The sequence below is a fragment of the Betta splendens genome, chromosome 4, assembly GCF_900634795.4.
Source record: "Betta splendens chromosome 4, fBetSpl5.4, whole genome shotgun sequence".
In the NCBI taxonomy this organism is placed as follows: Eukaryota; Metazoa; Chordata; class Actinopteri; order Anabantiformes; family Osphronemidae; genus Betta; species Betta splendens.
This window is the reverse complement of record NC_040884.2, coordinates 16821536-16845836: the sequence shown is the minus strand read 5'-3', so window position 1 is coordinate 16845836 and position 24301 is coordinate 16821536. Positions and strand designations below refer to the sequence as shown.

The following is a 24301-nucleotide window of genomic DNA, read 5'->3' as shown; positions in this document are numbered from 1 at the left end:
CTTATAAAACTCAGTGTACAGAGCAACTGTGGTCTTGACCTACAGCATAGGACATTTAGCACTGAGGGCTAAATTCATGATTAATGTGAGAGAATAGCTTTTCCTCACTAGGAGTAATTCTGTATCAGAACACCAGTGACTGCCTGCAATGTCAGGAAAACCATCCAACACTAATCATGTATGATGGGGAAAAAATAGCACCCAAGTACCTGCTTGATCTAATTTCTTCAATCCAAAATGCAACAAAAGAGAGTAATTAAAATCAGACAATACAAGTCATTGTGTGAGTGTGTGTGTTTTTTTGCCTGTGATGTAAACTCACACTTGTAATTACTGTCACTGGGTGACTTGCTTTTGGAGTGGTCCATGATGAGCAATGTTCAGAAGCTGTTACCCACAAGACGCATGTCAGGTATCAGGTTCAATAGCTTTTGAAGAGCCACAAACAACTTCTTACAGCGTTGCACAATAAACTGCTAGTCCATGTACAGTAAACTCTGGTTCGGAAGAAAAGTCATTAGAAGATAGGACAGTTTTATATATATCCCTGTAACAAGGTAGTGTAAATATTCATTACTACTCTAGTAGGGCACAAGTAAGAAAAATGCTGTTTATGAAATAAGCAAGAAATGCTAATTGTGCTTGGGTCAAACCTCACTGTGGTAGTTTTTTCTCCACAGGCGACATAACTAACGTGTCGTTACCAGGAGATGCAAACACAGAAGAAAAAAAAATTAAATACCAGGCGCTTATCTTGGGGACCTTTTCGACAAGACACACTATCACTCAGTATCAAATGGCATTAAGTTAATGAGGCAGCGACGCAACAAAGAGCGGTGGGTAGCGGAGTCAGCAGCGTGCTTTGCTTATGCATGCCCCGCGGGTGATAAGGGAAGAGATGTGGGGACTGGTTGAAAGGCCAAATTTGTGTGTGTGGAAAATCACGCGCAGAGCACGACGGCGTCAAAGGCTGCAAGGCCACTGCCAAAGCGACCTCCCGCCCCTCTTAGCACAGAGGCGATAATGAAGGTAACACTTGTTGCAGCCTTAAATCAATCACACCGCGTTCACAGGTAGGAAACCAGCACGCTGGCAGGACAATGCATTTGTCTACAGGTAAATGTGGATGAGGTCACAGACGTTCGGAGCTTTGCTTTCATTTCATTCATTTTCTAGTTATTTGGCCAAAAACAGTCATATCTGATTGCCACTAATAAAAAAAGAAAACATTTTCCCTGAATTGTGGGCACGGCCTCGGTGTTTTCAGCTGTCTTAATGTATCGCATGTCAACAAGTTCAGAGACACTGCAGGTTATGGCGTGTAATTCAAACTGGCAGTCAGGGTAACACTATCTGTCATGCTCACTTTGCTGTACTTGACTGACAATTTTACACGTCTTTGACAACTGAAGGGTCTGGTTACATTTCATCAAATACTTCACTAACAGATGCCAAAGCCTGGAGCACACTTTGTTTTCCTACGGCAGTTTTAAAAGGCAGAGAGGCCGACTTCACGATCTTCCATACATGAGTCAGAGCATCAGTAAGCAGAGCTCCTCTAGGCCCCCAAAGTTAAACCAGGTGATACAGTTCTTCAACATTTATTTGTTGCTGATGTTCCATATTTGGTTTGGAGTAAATCAAGCTCGGTGTAAGTTAATTCACCGAGTGTGTGTCCAGTTCCACACCATGAGGGCCGTTAACAGACATACTAATGTTCCAAGGGGCCACTTAAAGCCATCAACACATCCCCTAATGGGCAAGTTCATGTTTATTCTGTCCCAGCTGGTCACTGCTTCCTCTATCGTGGAAGAGAAGCCACTTTTATCTCCTATTTTCTCATTCCCTGTCCTCATCAATCCCTGCTATCCCCACTCAATCAATTTCTCCTCAGCTCCTCTTCTCCGCTACCCCGACTCACCATTCTCACCGTCTCTCCCTGGCTCGTTTAGCCCCTGTTCTTCCTCCTCCTCCATCATTCTTTCACTGCCTCTCTCCTCTCCCATCACACTTTAATCTCCTGGTCTGAAAGGTGTTTCCTGAGGAGGGCATGTGGGTAGACAGGTGGGAGTGATGGATTGCCCTGTGGATGCTTTACTTTGTCACCTCTCCAAGGCACAAAATGGGAGCGATAAAAGTTTTGGGGGGGTTGGTGTCTGCAGCGGGATCGGGTAGGCCTGACAGTGGGAGGGCTGAGCGAGGGGGGCCAGGTATGAGAAGGTGCTGTTGAGGGAAGTTGGGGCAGATTGAGAGCTGCTGTATTCTGTATCTCCCACTACAGGATCTGATCATTACATCTTGTAAATTCAGCAATCAGCTTAGTTTAAAAACCCTCCATAATGATGCAGATTAGGCTCAGCTTTCTTGTCTTCTCGCCAAGTGATTTAGGATGCGCCCAGGTGCTTTTTATGATTACACAACCCCGGCACATGAAGAGGAGACGGACAAGACGGATAAACAAAGAGGAGAAGGTGTCCGACAGCTGCCTGCTTGGTTGGGTAACACTCCGGTGGGACCCCCTCGAGGAGCCCGTCCCGGGCTAATATCTGCACTCCGCTTGGGAAGGACAACTTCAAACACTAGGCCTGCACAACCTCCGGCCCACGGCAGCTCCCTCTCCTGAGCTCTGCGGGGGATCGCTGAAGACCATCCCAGCAGTCAGCACGCCATGAATCAGCACCGCCTCCCCTCTCCTACCGTCACGCTTCACTCCCTTCGCCTAGACCCATCTAAAACACATTTACAGCCAAATAAATGAAGGCAGAGGTGTGTGCAACATGTAAATAAACACCACCCTCACCGCTGGTGCTCATTATCAGCTCCCTACAGCCTTGTCCCTTCACCTTTGCTTCACATCACTCAGCTAGCAGCACAATTCCACATACCAGAGACAAGGTCAGATGCCCAATTAATTTTAGAAAAGACTAATGTTGTTTCTGAAGGGAGGACTGAGGAACCTGTCACAGTTATTTGTATGTGTTGGTGAATCTGGCATAAGATAACAGAAACAGTCAAGAGAGCAAACACGTGACCAAATGGTGTTTTGTTAGAGCAATGTCAGCTCTGTGAATTTAACAAAGGACATCTCAGTACCATCGTAGAACATAAGGTTCGGTTATAGGCTGGCTATGGAAAACCTCACCTAACAGCAAGATGACAAATTGCAGAGAGAAGAGAGAATTTTCGGGAAAGCCAGGTACCTGGAAAAACTGATCCATTTCACAAGACATAAATCCAGAAAAGTAGGCCTCATTACCTGAAAGCATGTCTACAACACATTTTAATCATGAGATGCTATGTCCAACATGTCATATCAAATCAGCCCAAATGCGTTCTTGGTGCAGAAAACCTAAGCAGCCACAGCTGACAATCTGGGAGACTGGGCCCCTGGGACCCAGGGTGGCACAGCTGAGGACATTACTGCACGCAAAGCAACACCACGTGCACGTGCACGTGCGCGCGCGCGCACACACACACACACACACACACACACACACACACACACACACACACACACACACACACACACACACACACACACACACACACACACACACACACACACACACACACACACACAGTCTGGTGGTAGACAACAGTCACCCTGTCATATTCAATTGCGTCCCACTCATGTTGGACCAGCAACACCTCACACACAGCTCGGTGGGCCTCGGCCCCCCTGGTGTCCCACTGCCGCCAAAGGAGGACTGCCAGAGAGTTACTTCAGCTCTGCAGAACAAACACAGAATTCAGCTTATCTAAAGCGCAGAAAAAAGTTAAATATATCCCCATGGAATGGCCTCTAATCTGACCGTGTAACTGACAGATACCGTATGAAATGATACCGTGTGCGGATTGAACTAAGCAAAACTGATGGGATGTTCGAGGCTGGGTGTTTGAGCAACCTCAAGTTTGAATGAGAGTCAAACAAAAAGACTGGCAATGAGGATTTTAGACACGTATGTACTAGAAGCCTGAGCTTTTAAGGACTTCACTCAACACAACTTTTGCCTTGAGTCAGAGTCTTGTAGATGGTGTATTTCTTCCTTAATAAACAGACTGTAACCTAATCTAAACCTATCAGTGAAAACCCTATACTATCCCAATCCTAGCCTTACAGTGGCAAACTTGCTCACAAACATCTTTAGCTCCAGGTGGATATCAGGGAGTGTGAAAGCCCACAGGCTCACATGTGTTTGGCAGATGGCATTGAGTAGATGGCACATAGGGTCAGAAAGGGCACTCAGCTGTATATCTCTCACACAAACAGGCCCTTCAGGAATGTCTGCACAAGGCCAAGGATTATGGCACTCAAACGCTGCATGCAACCAGCTGATGAAGAGCAGATTATAGTGAAACAACCATAGTGACAAGACCGCTGCTCACAATCACTGAAGGGTAGAGTCAGCAGACCACTAACACGATTTCCACTCTCCAGGCTGTGAATGCAGGAGGGAGGGCTTTGGTGGCATCTTACACTCCCCTATTGGTTTCATAGGCAAACTGCAAAGGGACCAAAGGGGTTTCTACTGTTTTCTATGTTTAATATGTGGTTTTAATGTAAGCACAAGCTAAATGTAAATATTTAGCACAAAAAAGGTGGCATTATATATTGTTGTTATGATGGCTGTGATATTAAAAATGATGTTTATGAAGAACAATGGCCACAAAACCTAGAAATCAGTAATAACTAATAATGTTCTAAATTTATAGGACATTTCATTATAACAGCACCTCACTGTTTCCATATTCAATTAAAATAATGTAATCTTTGTTTAGTTAACTGAAACCTCAAACTAAAAGACTTTCCTTGAAAGAGTTTTTACTATTACTAAGGCTCCAGAGACAGAAGATTAACTGATCAACGTTGCTTTGATTTGCAACAGAAGTAACACGTGTTCCTTCATCGAGTCATTATTCATCTTAATGAAACACGCAGCCCTAATTATGTTTGTACAAATTTGCTGCACACCCTTGAATTAAAACAGAGGAAACCACAATAGAGTTGCAGTGAATAACAGACTACTGCCCTTGACAAAACAAAAAGAATAAAATTACTGACACTGTGCTGTTTGCTATTGTGCAAGAGTCTGAACAAGGGTCAGAGACAAAGCTCAGAATAACTGTTCTACTGTAAGTTAAAGCTAAAGGCTAAACATTACATCCGGGAGCATGGTGTGGGAGGCAGACAAGAAGCCAAGCACAACTTTCAGAGGTACAAGCTTAAGTCCAAGGTCAAGGAGCTCACCGATCACTGCCTGAGCAGCAGGATGCATCCGTTGCTCAGATAGTGGTGTTGCAGGTAACTCTTCAGGGTTAGTAGGTCAAACAATACGCAAGCATTACAACAGGCTGCATCAGTGTGGTGTCAAAGCTGGACAAATGCGTGACGCTTTAAGGCCTACTTTGTCCAACAAGTGTTAAGAGTTTGGGGGCTTCTGAGGGTGACCCCTCATTATTGGTCGTTCCCTTTGTGGTAGTATTCCTCACTGTACTGAGTAGGGGAAAAGAAAGGCCTTCTCTAACAGTTGGTCATGCCCCAGTGCTCCTGGCAACAACAGGGCCCGAGGACAGAGACCTGCTTGGCCTATATTGGCTTGGCTCTCAGCTAGCGGTGGCGGCAATAGCCCCCTGTCAGCTGTCCCATTCAGGGGCAGGCCAGCTCTTTATTAAAACTTTGAAGACTGCAGAACAAAGGGGCGTCCTATGTTTAGATGATAGAATGTAAGCAACTGGTTTTCTGCTTGGGCAACACAAGACAAAGAGCCTCCTTCTGAATATGGGGAGTACGCGAGACAGAGTGAGTGAGAAAACTGGAGAGGGAGGGAGCGAGAACGAGGGGCATGCCACGAGCTGAGCAGATATTCCATACGATTCCAGGATGGGGATTACTTTGATAGGCTGAGAATCACAACGAGCTGGCGGCTGCGCGTGGGAGGAACAGAGGCTCAGAGAAGAAATGCAATCACAGATCACAGGTGGCTCTGATGCCCTGGTGAGTAATAATGAAACCACAGAGCCGAGGCTTCCCTGTTAATTAGAGGACTGAGGAGGATCGACTGTTGCTGCCTCTTCACAACATGCCCTACATACTACACTATATACACTATATGCTACACTTCGCTGAACCAGGATAAGCGCGTCCTCGAGAGCTGGGCCTGTTTGAGGTCAGTGCCTATTGTTGCGTTGCCACCGACATCAGCATCAGTGTAAACGCTGGGAGGGCGGTAAACACAACATATGATGTGGAAACAACAAATGTGAACTATGAACTGTGTTGAAGCATTTTCAGGCGCTTTGCTCAGTTGTCGGGGCATTTTATGACGTGGTCGCCTTCAATGGGTGAACATACATACTGCACCTGATCATGGCTGGCTTGGAGGGTGCTCCCAGTGCCGTGGAAAGTCATTTGCACAGGGGAGAGGGTCAGATACGTCACGAAATCCTTGCCACTCTGTGCATCACTGTACTGCACCTTGAAGAAAAGCCAAATGGTAGAAACGATCATTACAAGTAATAACAGGAAAAGATAAATCAAAGAGGTGACAAGAAAATGTGAGTTTACAGCAGGGCACCGTCTTATGTTTTTGGAAGTGGCTGGCTTGAGGGTAAATCTTGCATGTCTAATTACTAAAACAGCACATTTGTGGACGATTAGCGCACACCACGCATGCATGGCAACGGGGAGAATTAACGTAATGGTCGGTATGGGTGAGAGAGAAGGGTCAATTGAGGGAGTAGTGATGAAATCACTGGCGACCCCTGATGCTTGAGAGGTCAACTCTGACAGCATTCCTATATGCTATGCAATCAGGGCTGTTATGACATGATGCTCCTCCGGGACAGTCTGCTCCTAACATCCAAGGGTTTCTGGTAACAGTGCCTGCTTGTCTGCCCTACTTCTCACTGCCTCCCTTCTGTGCATGCGAGGGTGTTTGCATGCATACACGTCCATTCGTTTGCATGGCCTACTTAGGCAAAGGATCAATATACTGGACACTGGACACAAAGCTATGCAAATTAAGGCCACAAATATTGATGTAACTCAATAAGACGTGTTTGCTTTACAAATCAATAAGCAACCAAACAAACAAACCTTTTAATTAAGAGTTGGAAAGGAAACTAAACTACATTCTATAGATTGAGAAAAAAAATGAGGTACATTACATATTTATGTAAATCACTGTATAATTCTCCTAATATCCTATGGATTGCTGTGGCTAAAACATATGGATGTCATTATGTGCTGAATTTATGTGCAGTGTGTGGTGGTTTGTTTCAGTATATTTCCACAGGCTGACATGTTGTAAATTATTAGCTTCTTTTGATCATCAGAAAATGTGTGATGCGCATTTGCGTGTCAGAGCAATTCGTATTTTTACACTGTTTTACACACAGATGATTGTAACCTATGACTGAAAACTGCTAGAATGACTAGCAACATTCTAGAACGATCACGCGTAAAGAAGCGTGTGTGCTCGAGACGGGGAGACACATGGAAGCGAGGCCCCGAAGACACACACACCAAAATGTGCACACATCATGACACGCATAGGCACACACACACCTGAGGAGGAGATGGGCCCACGGAGATAAACTGTGGAATGCTATCTGTTATGTGTATGAATAATGAAGGTAGTAAAGCGAGCCATGGAAAAAGCCTTCTCTGACAAGTTAATCTCTAATAAATTCTCCAGACTTCAACCCAATGACGAGAGAGAGAAAAAAGAAAGGAACAAAACTATTTAGGAATGTGAATATAATTGTTTGTTAACAAGAATCCTATTTCAAAAATGTATTAAATACAATCTCCTCCATAATTGTGGGATTTGGCCACCATGGATCCAGAGTTCTGTGCATGTGCAACTGTCTAGCATGCCAGTCCATTTGGGCAGTACATCTGGGAGCCTGTGATATATGGTGCAATCATGCTGTCTGAACGGCAGGAACTCAGCTTCTGAGCTGTCGGGTCTCCAGCTGAGGGTGAGGCCCCTCGGTGGTGCTGGAGGAAACAGACGTTCTCTTTCAGCCTCTCATTGTAAAGGATATATGGTTGGATATATCAAATTTCTAATAATTCCCAACGTGTCCCATTGTCTGTGAGAGTATATACATAGACGCATGTCTGATGGAAAATACCATGTGCAAAGTCTCTGTGGGAGCCAAAGAGCACAAGTGTGTAACCAAAAACAATTCCTGCTTGCCTTGTGTCTTGTAAATATTCATTATGATATAAATTAAATCATTACGCCTTGTTCAAAGCTTGCTCACTTGGATAATTTGTTCAGATCTAATATTTAACACTTATATCTTGTACAGGATCAATGTATCTATAGAGGTTCTAGAGTCAATACAGACAATCCAGTGCAATAGTTAAATCCACAATAGTGGATGTAAGTCAATTTCTTGAGCTGTGTATGAGGATTTGCGTGCTAAACAGGCTTAACTAATCATTGCAGGTTCTAACTCAGAAAACAGCCTTCATTCCACTTCCTTTAGAGACGAAAAGGCAGCGAGGCCTGTGATTGATCGGCGGCACTAATGCAAAACGACCTCTGACATCTGGCTTCTCAAGCTGGATGGCTCCTCTTCAAATGCTCTTTGTTTCTTTGAACTAACATGAACGCGAACAAACTAAAACAATGACAGAGTTAGTGCTCATGCAGCTTGGATTTATGTTAACAGCACAAACATGCACGTTCCACACAAGTCAGGCTCCACACACTCAAGTTGGGCGAGACAGACAAGGGGGACGCTGAGATGAAGACAAAGGCAATATGGGTGAAGAACTATGGGATTCATCGCTTGTGGTTCTGTTATTCTACATTGCTACATTAAATATTGTAATAACATTTAGAGATGTCATATAGTGCATTTCAGAGATCTCATGTTACACCTAACCGTCAATATTACAGATTAAACAAATTTACAATTATGTAGTGAGGACAATTTTTAGGAGAGAAAAGTGTAACAAATTATAATAATCGAGAAAAAGATAAATATTATTTATGTTGATGTGTTCAGACTTCAGACTAAACATCATCTGTCTCATTTTAGTTTGGATGCCAGTGTAAGCAGTAGTGAAACACTGAAAGAGAAGAACGTTGGACCTTGGTTTTGTGTGGATAAACCAAAAACTACATTTAGGTCCATGTGTGAAAGTAACTGCAGGATAAATATTTAGTAGCTGTGCTGCCACGGTCATTTAGTTAAAATCACAGAGTACAAGCATTGAAGAACTAACAGCCTGATTGGAGACTAGGCCGTGTGCAGGTTGCCCAGAGTCAAAGAACACGGAAATAACTCTGACTCTACTATATAAACAAGGCCCCTCAGCTTAGGAACGCTGTCATTGTTGGTGAGAAGCAATTAGAGGTCCACTAGAGCCACTTCAGAGGGGACCCCAGGGTCAAGAGTTGCTGAAGCACACTGTTATATACCCTTCACTTCTAATAATGCCAGCGAAAACAAAGCTACTGCTCCCAGAGAACTCAGGGTGTACTTCACCAAACAATATTACGTTTAAGACCATGAGACAAAATTAGCTCCAAGTTCTAATGAAGCCGGTTCATTACAGAGAACTGTTTCAAAAAAAACTTTAAACTGCTACTAGCTTGTAAAAGAAGAAAAGTTCCCATGCATCCTGTTATGAATGAAAGCAATGACTTAACCAGGACTTACTGTGACATAACTCATAGTGGTGCACAGTTGATGCATTGATTTTCTGTGGATCAAGAGTGGAGGGGAGGAACAATATGACATTATTTTTAACTCTATTATTGCCCAACACTTAAATATTATTAGTTATTAAAACATTAGATTTCAACTTGTGAGTTCACTTGGTTTGCAATTAGCGATTAGTGTTGAGACAATGAAAAAACCTTCACCTCACATGCCTGGATTGGGCTGGCTCACGTCTACTATCATTGCATAGTGTTGAAAATTATTGTAAGTGAAATATGATTAATACTATCAAAATACCAAGAACAAAGGCAAGCTGAAAAGTGCTGCATATTCACATTTGCAATATGCTGCGCTGGCACTTTAGGGGTATTTGATTTAAAGGTTTGCAAATGGGCTTAATTGTGGTGTAAAAACATCATCACTAAGTGTTGCCAAACACACTGACAAAGGCATACGCACTGACACGCACGCAGAGGGCCACCATGGAAGCCCAGAGCCCGCGCGCCAAGCCAGCGCAGCATTAACGGCATGATTTATACCACAGACAAAACTTGTTTTCGAGGATCGTTCTTCACACAAATATGCCGCGGAGCGCAGCTGGAAGCTATCACGCTGCTGCAAAAATCAAACGGGGTGGGATTAGCCATCCCAAAATGTATTTTCTAAGGCAAATCCCAGAGTAAACAGAGCAGAGGGATGGGACGATGACAAAAAAGGAAAGGCTGGAAACAAACTGTGGAGATCAGTGGAAGTACGCACCGGGATCATGTGTCTGATGTTGACACAGAGAGATGGGAGTCAGTCATGGAGACCAGGAAGGTAGAGTATGAGACATGGAGCGGAAAGCGCGAGGGAAGGTGTGGTCAGCGCCATTTCAAGCGGTTTTACTACGCAGCCATGAATGAAGCGGCGAGGGAGAAGAACAAATACGAAACTGCAAGAAATACTGGGAACTGCTCGGGATGAATCATATCAGCAGCAGGCGGCCGAGGACAGTGTTTTCATTAACACAGGATTTCCAAAATAAAACATCTGATTCCAACACCGCAACAAATGAAACCCTCCCTTCGCTCTATGTCAATCTCCTATGTTATGCTTCCTGCATAGAAGGAATAATTCAACAGATGCTTTCTCCACTGTGATATTACTTATGGATAAAGCAGATAGACAGAACCGGCAGATGCGTTAAACCTTTCCATAAACATCCTAGAAAGGAGAAGTGCATTTTAATGATTTTTTATCTATGCTGAAAGGTATTGATTGACAGGTGCCTGGTTCTGACCGCTGTGAATGTGTAAAGAATTTTGCACATGATCAGAGAAAAGCACCACTGCAGCTTTAATAATACAAAGTGAGCTCTGGGGTTATAGAATTCATCAAAACTCTACAGGCGCAATAAAATCTGTGATATCTGTCATAGTTTCCATTTGCACACATGAAGGGTTGTAATTTCAAGCTCTTGCTGAAAAGGTGCTACATTTACTCTACCTGCCAGTTACTAACAGAAAAGGCTTATTATATCAGTCTGCACAACAAAAACAAATATTTATACCCTTTACTTTGCAGTGGACATATTTCATGGTGAGATATTTGAGCCTTTTAAGGATGAAAAGATTATCTCCTACTTCTTTTTAGAAATACTATATATCACTGTATTTGTTCATAAAATATTACAATGTTCATATGCGCCATTCTTTAAACAGAATGAATCAGCCCATGTTTAACACAAACCTTTCCAAAATCATGCAACTTCCCAGAAATCATTTAGTACTGGCCTATAAAATCAAAGCAGCATCTGACTGCACATATTTATCTAAACTTCTTTCTCTATGCTATTCACATCCAACTTCTTCATTAATTCACTTTAATGCTTCCACTGACAGTAAGCACCGATAAATGCAAGCCTATATGAAGACATGACGGAAAATAAATCAGTGACACATTTATTTCAGATCGGGTTTGTACCACGGCTGCACAGAAATTATTAGATAATAATCGAAGATCTTGTAAAAAAAAAAAAGAGTTAAAAAACCGGAGACTATCTGGTAACTGTCACAAAAAAAACGGCAACAGGCGACTGTGATGCTGAGCCAATTCATTAAACAATAAGAAAAATTAGAACACGTGAAGGCATTTGTGAGAGACGTGCAGAAAAAACAGAAATCATAATAATATTAAACCACCAGGAAGCAAAGTGAGATGTAGACAGATAAAAAGGAGGAATCTTTTATGTAGCTCTCAGTAATTTATCCTTGGTCCATGTGTTGTCTATTACCTCCTGCTTCTTTGTTTCTGCCCTACTTCCAGCATATATACCCACCGTGCCAACTACACGCCAGCCAAATTAATAGGAAACACACACACATATAAACACACTGCTCTAAGTGCCAGCATGCTTGCTCCGAGCTGGCGCGAGTACAACACACTGTTGCTTATCCAGCTAGAGCTTCCACCAGAGGCCATTTTCCAATCGAATCAAAAGAAGTGCTTAGCAGGTAAGTCTGTGTGGAGTTGGATGGATGAAACAGACACTATGAGAAAGTCCTCAGTGTGTGCTTTTAATGCAGCACTGGACAGTCACTGTAATCTGCTCACTTGGATGACATAATTAGATTACAAGAAAGTTGCTAATCAGAGCAGAGGATTATTATCAAATTACAAGAAAATCTTGCTGTTCATGCGAGTGATTTTTGTTAAGTGTGGTCAAAAGAAAGCTGCCAACACGAAGCAGCGCATTACGTGATCACTGAAAACGTGCAGTTTTTGGCTGCAGCATCTAAAATGTGTGGCGTTTTATCCCACAGGAAAAAAGGAACACATAAGAATGCATAAGACTTAGAAGTCTAACATGGCTGTGTCGGCAAACAGAGGATCTCATTACAGACCCACATGAACCCTCATTGAACACATATTGTCTTCATGTCTCAATTACAGCCTGGATTCCCTGCTTAACTTAATACACAGAGAGAAATACATGGGTGCATTGATGGTTGTTTGTGTATTGACTCTCGGAAACCTCTAGAGAATCTTTACATTCCATGTTATGTAAAGTATGGGAATGGAAATTAAATCTGAAATTCTAACTTTTCAGATGAACCATTTCCACTAAACAGAACCTACTGTGTGTGTTTGGGCTTGGCCAGCTAGCAGAGCTCTCTCAGGTTACACACACACACACACACACACACACACACACACACACACACACACACACACACACACACACACACACACACACACACACACACACACACACACACACACACACACACACACACACACACACACACACACACACACACACACACACACACACACACACACACACAATAACAAAGGCAGGTTAAGATAAAATGTTTTCGCTCAGACTGATAAAAAGCATCTGCAGGCATCTGTGGTATGATGCGCGCTGTAGATTGGTGTGCGCTAATTAAAACGGGGTTGTCTTTCACCAACAATGACCAAAGCACCTGTGAGCTTCAGTCCCAGCACTGCTAAATTTTCGGGACTTTTACAGGTTTTGGATATCCAGTATAGCCCTGCAGGTCCATTGCACTTACCTGGAATCCCTGAATGCGAGCCAGGTAGTCCAGCTGCTGTGCAGGTTGCACAGAGACCCCACAGGTCAGGGCTGGGGTCTTCCCCTTTATGGGAATGGAGGCATCAGCTGTGGGGGCCTGACCATTAAGCAGCAGCTCCCTGGCCATTGTAGCGGTTGGACTGGGTGAAGAGGCCGAGCTACTGTAGTATGGAGGGTGTCCTGGTGGCAGCGGGGCAGAGCAAGGTCCCATGTCTTTGGATGTTATGTAATTGACTGAACTGCTGCTGCTGCTGCCGCCGCCACCAGGGCCTTGAGCACTGCTCCCCTGCTTCCTGCTGGCCTCCATCTCCTGGTAGACATCAGGGCTCAGGTGGAGAAGGCCTTTCTGGGCTGCATGGGAAAAGAAAGGGAGGGAGGGTAAAAAGAAATGGAGATTTAGATGACATTTTAGAAGAAGGAAAGCTTAAAATCAGGGTTGTATAATGAAACTAATCAAATTGTAGAGAGATGGAAAAAGAGATTCATAGAGAAGAGATGATTGTTGATCAAAGCTACACATACAGTACTTCAATCCTGTGCCTGTACACTACCAACTATGTCACAGTGTGTGTGTGCATGCATGTGTGTATCCCCATGTGTGCTAGATCCCAAGCTGGCATTCCATCACCAAACGTAGATGACAGTTTCATGTGGTTTGGCAGCTCTGAGCACTATCAAAGTGTCTGCCGGGAAACACACACAGCCTCTCTCCTACAAACACACAGACACAAACAGAGCATCCACCAATATCAACAGAGCGGCTATGACTTCATCCTTGATGGGAAACAGTAGAGCAAACGCATGCGTGTCAGAGCTCTGCAGCAGGTCCGGCCTCAGATCAAGGCTCTTTTAAGGAAATACTGGTGTCTTGAGGAAAGCTCCTGAGTGAATTAGATCAGAGGCTGAAGCACCTCAGTTGTGCTCAGTTGACTAGAACCTCTGCAACTCTGGTGTGTGCTGCCTCTTGTTGAAGGAACGTTGCTAAGGCAACAGTGCTCCGAGACCATGTTCCAATCCGGAGCATTCGGATATATTTCTTTGTATATGTTGGCTTCTTGCACTCTGACATCACTGCTGTGAAATGGTCGTGACAGGTGTAAGAACGAGATACCACAGTGAAGCAGCACAAATGTGAAAATGAAGGTCTGGAAGAGGAAAGGGTAAAGAAAAAAAAAGGTAAAGGGTAAAAACGAAAGGATAAGTGAGAAGGATGAGTTCAGACGGAAGAGGTGGGGACGGGTAGATCTAAAAAAAACATACAGTACAGAACCTCCAGAGCCTAGACAAGGTCGCTGGTGACAGGAAGACCAGCTGTGTATGTGTCTGTGAACCTGGGCTTGTTTGTGTGTGTGTGTGTGTGTGTGTGTGTGTGTGTGTGTGTGTGTGTGCGTACAGACCAGCAGCTGGGAGAAAGTGCTGGAGTGAGCGCATGAGTGACAGGCCACTTCCTGTTTGACTTAACATTACCATCCGTCACACACACACTCCTGGTTTTATCTTTGTGGGACAAGGACATTCCCCAGCTATGTCTAACTTGAAGACAAAGCAGAAGTCGTGAGGACGAAGCAATTGTTATAGGTTTGTTATAAGTCCAACACACACACACACACACACACACACACACACACACACACACACACACACACACACACACACACACACACACACACACACACACACACACACACACACACACACACACACACACACACAGCTTGAGCATACTCCAGTCAAAGATTTCAGGGAACCTGCAGCCAGTATTTCCCATTATGAACAATAAAGACGAAGTAAATGGCACTGAAATCCAGAACTTATTTCTTATACTACAATAAACGGCTCTGTGCCAGCAATGACACAACAGCTAGGATTCTTTCCCCCCTCCCAACCCCGATGACAACTTTGATTATAATTTACACAAGTAGGACTCACAGGCTTGTGCATTCTGAATAAAGCTCCACCAAAACTAAAAAGGTGTTAGCCAATGTGACATCACCAGCTGATACAGAAGGGGAGCATTGAATGATGTGACAAACGTGAGGGCGCTCGCATGCGACGGAGTGCTTGAAGCCGGTTTCGCAAGGCGAGCGAGGGCGTGAGAGCAAGGAAGAGCAGGAGTGAGACAAAAGGGGGCAGAGGCAGCGAGAGCGAACAAATAAGTGCGACCGCGTGCGCTTGTGCGCGAGGATGTTGGACGGCGATTGTGAAACTGTGTACGCAGAGTGGGAGCAAGGCAGCGAGTGTGTTTGTGGTGTGGGTTCCAGGCAGTTTGGAGGGGTCCCACCCAGGCTCGGCGTCCGGTGGGCCAGGGGAGCGCTGGAGGGAAGCCAGAGCCAAGCATGAGACTGATCAAAAACAGATAGGGCCAGAGCCCACCACTATAAATCACCACGGTGGAGCAAGACCTTCACATAGCTCACGCAGACACACACACACACACACACGCAGACGTATACACAGCAGGAAATGAAATGTGGCAACCTGAGTGAAAAGCCCTGTAGAAAAACCCATGGGAATAAAGGGAGAAAAGTACTCTTACTACTACTTCTTCTTGCTTTATATGCTCCCTTCCCGTCTCTAAGCCACCCTGTTTGTTGTCGTACTGCATCCCACAGCTCACACGGGGCAGAGAAAACCTGCACACACTGAACCATATGCAACCAGTGCTTGCAGGAGTATGTTCTTGTTGTTGTTTAGTCTCATCTAACTTGTGTGGGCACGTTTCAATTCAGTCACTGGAACGTCCACTCTGGGAGGATCGAACAGCTCTATTGAACACTTCCCCACTGTGAAGAGCCCGCGTCACCGTAGAATGTTGAAGTTGGTTGTTTTCATAGACATTTTGCAGACTGATGCAGAGACACGGATCCAGTCAAAATAGCAAGAACTATCTTTTAAACGTCATGCGTCGACTACTTTGAAGATATTGAATTGGAAATATCTACAAGACGTCGTGACAACACACAGATGATTGAGGACAGACCGTTCCATGCTGCTGGTGTTAAGTGTGTTTTGCTGCTCTAATCACCACTGTTTATCACATTAAAAATGTTTAACTATGGTAACAGAATTACTGTAAGAGTATGTTGCAATTCTGCAAACTAATTTGGCTATTTTCAACAGACAAACCAGAAACATCTTTCATTCAGAAAAAAAAAAAATCACAAATCACACACGCACACACGGAGAAAACTGAGACCAGCTGCATCTGAGAGTTGTAAATAGTGTTTATGCAATAAACATTATTTACAGATTATTCAGCATCGTGTGACTGTTGTGTGGTTTGGGCAACTTTAAAGAGGTAATTAGCAGACAGTTAAGCCTCATGCTGAGTGTGAGATAAACTATTAGTGGGAATGGCAGGAGACCAAAGACACGCTCAAAGCCAAGAATAGAAATAAATGCAACATAAGTGAAAAGTGCCTGAAAGGTTTGTTCTGGAGATATCAGAAACTAGGAGGGATTTTATTAACTTTATGAACCTTGACCACAAAATTACTACTTGAAGGTAGCTTAAAGTTTCAGTGTTTTGCATGTGCAGGACACATACAGCTATTACTTTATATAAATCTTACAATACACATCATGTCTCATCATGGACTTTGTCCCTCCTTGTGCGTAGGATTAGGAAGGTGTGTGTGTGTGTGTGTGTGTGTGTGTGTGTGTGTGTGTGTCTTAATCCTGACTGAAATGCTATGTCTTTTTTGCACAGGAAGGCAGAGGGGGGACTCCCCAGCGGGCCTCAGTTTGTTGGCCCTCTAAGCCAGTGTGAATGCGCCCAAATTTGCAGGCTCCCCACGAGGACGCACGGCCAATTAAGCTGACAGTCAGAGGCCCATTGAGCAGTCACAGAGATTAAACGCCGGGCCATCTCGCCGACTAAAAGCACCTTCGGGATGAGGGAGCAATGGGGAGCTGGAGAGGAGGAGGAGAAGGAAATGGACACAGACAAAGGGAGACGTGCGGATACTCACTGTTACTTGTCGCTTCAGTAAATGGCGCCTTTTGTCCGTTCCAGCCTTTGTTGTCCATCTGTAGTGATGAGGAGAGGAGGAGGAGGTAAGAGAGATATAGATTCTTGAACAGGCAGCTTCTTCACGCATGTCAGACAAGTTCCTTCCTTCTGTTTCAGCCACAAAGAGACGAGCGCTGACAGAAAGGATGCTTAAGGAGCCTTGTGTCTATCTAAGCTAGCTACTTAATTAGGGGGGTTGTCAGTGTTCAGGACCTAGAAAGGCCTGAATACAACGCGTTATTTCTGTGTGTCATCCTGCACAAACTCACTCATTTACAAAACACACAGGGGAAACAGAAAAGGAAACGATTTGTGTGGAGACACAGACACCCTAACCTACAAAACTGTAGCTTGGCACACTGATGATGGTCATCCTGTCAAAGTCTGGGTTGTCCAAGAATCTAAAGAGAACAAGACCATCTAGCTCAGGTAGATGTATATACAGCTGTAAGACACTGCACACACCAATGTCTCTGAATTACTGTTCATAAACTGTACTGACGTTTCTAGAATGATTCTACTTTACTTCTGACAGCATTGCATTATGGTATGGACGTCTGCATATGATAAACTGTATGCGGCAGCAAATTGATGAGCTCTTCAGGGAGAGTCTGGTTATATAACATCATCCCTATCGGAATCTGTTCCCCTGAGCATAAAATCAAAGAGGTGCGTGACGATGATAGCAATCAATAGTTGCTAGCAAAACACCAAACAGGTTATATAACATGTCAGCGGCACTGGGATTCATAATAAACCCTAGAATCAACCCAGTATCAGTTTCTCCTGCAGGACTACAGCACAGAGAGATGAGATATGCGCACAGACAAAATAAGGGCGGCGTCAGGGGGTGTTACTGTATGCAGGCCTCTGGGACTGAGCTGTGTAAGTACCCACAGACTGCCACCAGCACCAGAGGCATCTACTCTGCACATTTCTTTGGTAAAAAGACATGGTAATAAAGCGTTCGTACCTCGGTGGGGTTCTGAGCGACAGTGGAAGCCTTGTATCCCAGCTGAAGCAGCATCGTCTCGGCAGCGTTGCGCTTGGCCACCTTCTTGTTGGGTCCTATCCCCGTGGCGACTTCGCTGTTTACTTTCACCTGTCCAGAGACACGAACATTTGCACATAAATGGAAATGGTTGCAGATTTGCATATGAATATCTAAATGTGACCGGGTCTAAGCAGAGAATAAGCCTTGTATTAATCACAATTTCCAGCTAGAAGACACTTTGCTCTTCTTTTTTGGCCAGGGTAGCAAATGAAATTTATATTGAGGAGTGAAGTGTTTGTTTTTGAGCGCTGCTAAACATTAACTCTGTCCGCACAGACTTTAAGCAGATATCAGACATTATTATGTTATTTAAACAGACAAAAATATGCTGGAAGCCAAAGCATGTGAACTGTCAACCCTTATTCAGACTGTGCCCTTAAGATGCAAGCTGGTAAACATAACTGAACGACAATTCCACAACACGGCTGTAAAGATTAATCATCTGTGCTGATTTAACTGCATTTCACAAAATTAATGACGTTTTACTGCTTCATTCACGGTTAAAGAAACCCACCTGCATGATGAACTCCCGACGTCGAGGCATTCCCCTCTCAGAGAGCAGCAGGTATTCGGGCTCCTTCTCTTTCTTGGCCTGCTGGATCTGTGCCAGGCGGCTGATCGGGTTCATGCCCTGGCCATACTCTGGTCCTGTCTGGAAGGAAATTAAGAAACTGGTCAAAGTTGTCTCCTAAGCCTAACTCATTAAATATGTGCCTTCATAAATGAATGACGTCAGATTCAGTACCTTGAGGATGGTCTTGGTACGTTTCTTGTAGTGGGTCTTGGGTTTCTCCACAGTGGGGATGAAAGGTAGCTTCTTTAGGTCCTGCAGGATGGACAGAGCAGCGCGCTTCTTGGAGAGCTTCTTGCTGTTGCCCTCGCCCTCCGCCGAGAACTCCCCCACCGTGACTCGGGTCAAGAAGCTTTTCATATGTGGGGGGCCGCTCTCCTTCAACACCTGGTGACACAAAACGGGACATCGCCGGTAAAGTTTGTTATGTAGCGCGTTTCACACAATAATAGGACGCAGGAAAGGCAAAAACACAAAAATGAACACGTGCAAGTGTTACAGCTCTGCATGATATATGAGGGGAGTGTGTGCAGTGAGCTTTGTAAGCAGTTACACCAGGTGGTCCATAACATCTGCTGTCGATGGTCCCAGTGCGACCCACCCATATGCGTGTGTTATACACATACAGAACATGCACTCGCTGACGTGCAAACACACATATGAAGAGTAAAATGTTCCTAAATGACAGTCTCTGGTCATGAAGGCTCAGTTTCCTTCCTCCAGCCTCTGGTCACCTGGGAGACCTAAAACAAACACCGGCTGGCGTTAGGTCATGCTTCTACAATCACGTCTACTTCCTGTGACGACCGAGAACAGTGTGTGTAGCATGTGGGGTTCGCCCCAGCCTTATTTAGGAAAACACAGCAGAGGAAGAATTAGGTTTCACGCACTTTCTCAATTCCAACATAGTGTTTCAACAAATGCGGGCACGTTTTCAGCCTGCTGACTTTTCCCCTCGTCCTTCCGCTGTAGCGATTGTGTGCAAGCGTTTCTTTGAATGCTCCCAAGCCCTCCCTTCCCGCGTCCTCCCTTACACGAGTCCAATTTGTGGTGCAGACAGCACAAATTGAAGCAATCACATGCAATCTAGAAATAGCTCGTTTAAACCCACTGACCAATACAACTGATTAAAACGATAAGCGGAACGCCGAACAGCCCTCTAATGCTTTACACATCAACACAAACTAATACCAGGCACAAAGAATACAGAGAACAATGAGTGCAGAGGCCGCTTCCCTGAAACACTACACTGACTCATGTTTGGTTTAATAAAAGTAAAATGGTCAAACAAGTCCAAATCATGAAACACAATTAAATTATTTATTGGAGTTACTCAGAAACTAAACTACAGATCTCAGCTCACAAGACTTACAGAACACTGCACCGTATGCCTATACTCGGTCTTCTATCCCAACTGTTCATCTTGCAGGATGATCTTGTTATGCAGGCTGACACTGGACCCGTGTTTGCTGTCAACATACTGTCCAACAAGTACATCATATGTTCTGATGTTTGTCAGGGAGGCCTTGGAGCACTGACTGTCCAGGCCAGCGACAGCCAAACACTCAACCCTCCCTGAGGATGTGCTCTGGTCTCGCTCATCAATGTAATGTGGCAGCTTCTTAAACCCAGGGAAAGTCGATGTGAATGAACACGCCTCGTTTCTGAAGTGTGTTCATTTCAGTGTTGGTGTCAGTTAACGTCAGCTGGGGTTATAAGACTTAGGAGTAAAAGCGCAGACTTGGGAGTAAAGCGCAGCTATAAGAAGCAAGTAGTAAATGTGTCTCGTCGACAGCTAAAAATGTGAAGGAATACATCACTCAAGCGTTTTCTGAAGTGGTGCACATTTATATGTTTGTTACTGAGCAAGTACAGTGAGATAGAAACATTACTGACATTTCAACTGCTAAAGATCATACTGGTACAAAACCCCGAAGATATAAATGATTACAGTACTATTATTGCTTCATTTGTTAAGAAGTGACCTTTTAACTTAAAACAGAAGGAATTGAACATGGCCTCTATCAGTGTAAGAAACAGTCGACTGCGAGTCTGAGACGAAGTGCATCTGTGCACAGATGTCGCACACTCTTGGCCCGGAGTGGCGGCAGACAAACTGCAGTCAGTCTCCTGGCAGACGACACAGGATCTGCACCATGCCGATGGGATTTCAACACTTCCATTCATTTCCACGCACTGCCACACACAGACATGCAAACAAACAGACTAACACACCCAACTCCCACCTAACAATAAGGATCAGGTTGTACATAGGAACTCGTGGACGTTCAGTGTTCCTATCTCATCTCGTGTCTTTATCTCTACTTTTTCAATCATGGGAGGTCTTCTCTTCAGCATCTCATGGGGACATTAATACCCTGAGCAGTCTGATGTTCCGTGCATGCGAGACCTCAGGTGCTCTTGACTCAGAGGCTATGGGAGCAATGAAGGACAATGCCGTGGACTGGTAGACAGAAGAAAAGCTCTTTTGTGGTGCGTGGTGGATGGACAAGCCCTGAGGGAAGCTGTTTCTTCTAAGATGGGCGGTTCTTGGCCTGGACACTGTTCTCTTGTGTCCTCCTTGGAAATGGAGCCTCTGATCCAGCACACAGGCTGTGATTTATATATTGGTTGCTCTTTGATGCAGACATCTGTTAGATATTGCCTGATGGGGGGATTAAATGAGCCAACGGGCTCTCAGGGTGGCAGCGACCCTCATCGTTGCAGGATAGGAAAACAGACACTCAAGCTACAAGTGACTCATTTGTAATTTTATGCCGCAGTGAGGTAAGATATGAGATGATGGGAAAACATGGCTGCTGTGAAAGACATCGCATGAGAGACGGTGTTACGGTTTTGTGTAGGATGTATGAATGCATCATCACATGTGTGCACTATGAGTGCGCTAAATACTTTTTTGACTAGTCTGAGGTGTGGGAGTTCAGTTACTATGAGTGAATCGGAACAGACATGTGAAAGACAGGAGGTGAAGCCAAAGACTGTTTATTGAGTTTTAATGTAATGGATCCAATTGGCAAAATCAGACCCATAGAAGCATGTAATTCACACTTGGTCCTCAGCCACAGCATAGTGGCAGCAAGTGAGCATACTGCACACAACAAGCTGACGGAGGATGAAAGCGAATCTGCTGGAAAGCGTGAGGGGGAGATTAAAATGTGTTGTGTCCTAAAAGAGTGACTGTTAAGGCATTTTAGAATGTTAAGTTATTAAAATTATCTGCTTTAGAGAAAATATTAAAAACTTAAAACACTAGAATGGAGGCACAAAAATCATTCCTTGTGAATCTGAAATAAACTACTGGGTGTTGACAAAAATATAAACAGACAGGTGAATTAAAAAAAACGAGGGAGAAGGTGCATGCAGAGTAGTTTCTGATTTACATTAGCCTGGACATGGTTAGATTTTAAAAAGCAACGTGAAATTACTAAAATGAAAGTAGAGTAATTGCTGACAGTGACCAACAGCTGAGAGATGATGAATCACATCCATCCAGATTTAACTGTATGGTATTATTAATAGCAGTTCCACGAAGGATATCCATGTGACGCTCCAGTGAGCAAATGCGCTTCTGAACAAATAATAAAGGGGAGTAAAATGGAACATTACCTCCTGACTGCCCTGTGTGTGATTTTATGGAGTAATGGTAATGGAGATTGAAGGGAGAGATTCAGTGGTGGAAGGGAGGGGGTACACAAAGTAAACTGAGCCTCCCTTGTTTCTGGCACAGTGCAGAAACAGAGAGCGAGCATTGTATGACTCAGCTAAAATATGTTGAAAACCAAGGAGGACTGAACCAGCTGGTCATGTAAGGACACATTAGTTAGGCGCAGGGGCTCCAATGGAAGTAATCACAGGATTCCCCTTTTTCTCTATATCCCTGCTAAGCAAAACACAGACCTAGAGCGAGCAGCCAGCCTGTGTGTTTTCCACTGAAAAATACCAGCGGGAGATTGTAGCAGCACCGGGCTGCTCACAGCTGAGTTTATCAAGGTCACCAACCCTCCACTTTTCCCAGAAGCAGCTGTGAATAAGAATATGCAGCAACCGCAGGCATGTTAATGCGGAAAGGGCCTAATTTCCTGTAATGGTCAAATCATGATGGATTTTAAACTCGATGGGAATGAACAAAAGTTTACATACTTTGTATATCTGTGTAAATTCATACCCTACAACAAACCTCAATCAGTCATGTTTGACATGTTTGATCATGTGAGGATGAGCTGCGGGCTGAAGTTGCTTTAATATCAATTAATAAAGTTGTTATTACAGAGCAATAAACGCCCAGTAATGAAATGCTGGAAAAATGCAGCTAAGTCACAATCAGCTGCAGGTGTGTGAAAAATTGCTCAACAAACATGCAAAAACTTTGAAGTCTAACATCTGCTCTAGCACTAGAGTGAAGCTAGTTTAGTCTGATCATCTGCAGCTGGAAACACTTATTATTGTAATGTATTGAAATTAAGGTAATTTGGCGATTTGATATTCAGCAGCTGGACCTATATTAATTATGTAATTTTACTGAGATAGAGATCTCTCCTGCAAGAGAGATGTAAACAGAAAACCTGAGTAAGAATGTAAAGTAAAGCAATTTCAGTTTCTATTATTTTGTATTGATTGCCTCAATTATTCTCCAGGATCTGTGGTAACGTCCCTGCCTCCTTGACTGACCCTCAACAATGTCCTGTAAAACTAAATGAATAAAACAGCTGAACACACAAACTGAAATGCATCTATTGTTACCTCTAAGGTTCTAATGCCTTTATATAGATATTTCCAGTTCAAACCCCAAAGTTCTCATTTCAGAATCGTACAGATACAGTATGTAAAACGCTAAATATGCCGTAAGCTGTATTAAAATGCTGTGATGTCAAAAGGCACAGGAAACAAAAGGCATGTATTTCTTCAACAGCTTCACTATAATGAAAGAAAAAAATCAAATCAGCACCTTATCAGCTGACTCACTGAGAATATGCAACTAGATCTCATCAAACAACCCCTGACTAACGTGACTCACACAAAAAATGAGGCAAACTGGGTGAACACAAACGTAGAACACTACATAGTCCCTTGATAATAATTAGGGGATTATCGGTATGACTCCATGTTCCTCTGCGTTATCTTTTCACAAAGCTAATGAGCGCTTAGTCTGTGTAATACTCACTGAAGTGTGGCATTCCAAGAAACCAAACTGAAAATACGTCATGACTACTCACACGTCACACAAGTGTGATGCCTTATCCTCATTTCCAATAAATCTAGGATCATTTCATTACACAGTGGGCAGGATGCCTTGTCTCAAAAAAGGTTTGAATTAATAAATCAGTCACTCACCTGCTTAATACTGGATTTACAGTAACCAGGATACTACAGTACAGCACA

General features: G+C 43.9%; 1 protein-coding gene across 4 annotated transcripts in view; it reads right to left on the bottom strand.

The window, feature by feature from the left end:
- stau2 (staufen double-stranded RNA binding protein 2) overlaps positions 1–24301 on the bottom strand; it is a 49917-nt gene that overhangs the window by 11034 nt on the left and 14582 nt on the right. For all 4 annotated transcript variants that reach the window (XR_008694350.1, XR_008694349.1, XM_029146211.3 and 1 more), the window contains exons 8-13: positions 19076–19288; positions 18845–18982; positions 18250–18378; positions 17236–17293; positions 13245–13615; positions 6362–6475 (exon numbers count right to left, since the gene is read on the bottom strand). Coding sequence is in view for 2 of the 4 variants with exons in the window: in XM_029146211.3 (XP_029002044.1) it covers positions 6362–6475; positions 13245–13615; positions 17236–17293; positions 18250–18378; positions 18845–18982; positions 19076–19288 (1023 nt within the window). In the remaining 2 variants the exon portion in view is untranslated. The remainder of the gene's footprint in view (positions 1–6361; positions 6476–13244; positions 13616–17235; positions 17294–18249; positions 18379–18844; positions 18983–19075; positions 19289–24301) is intronic.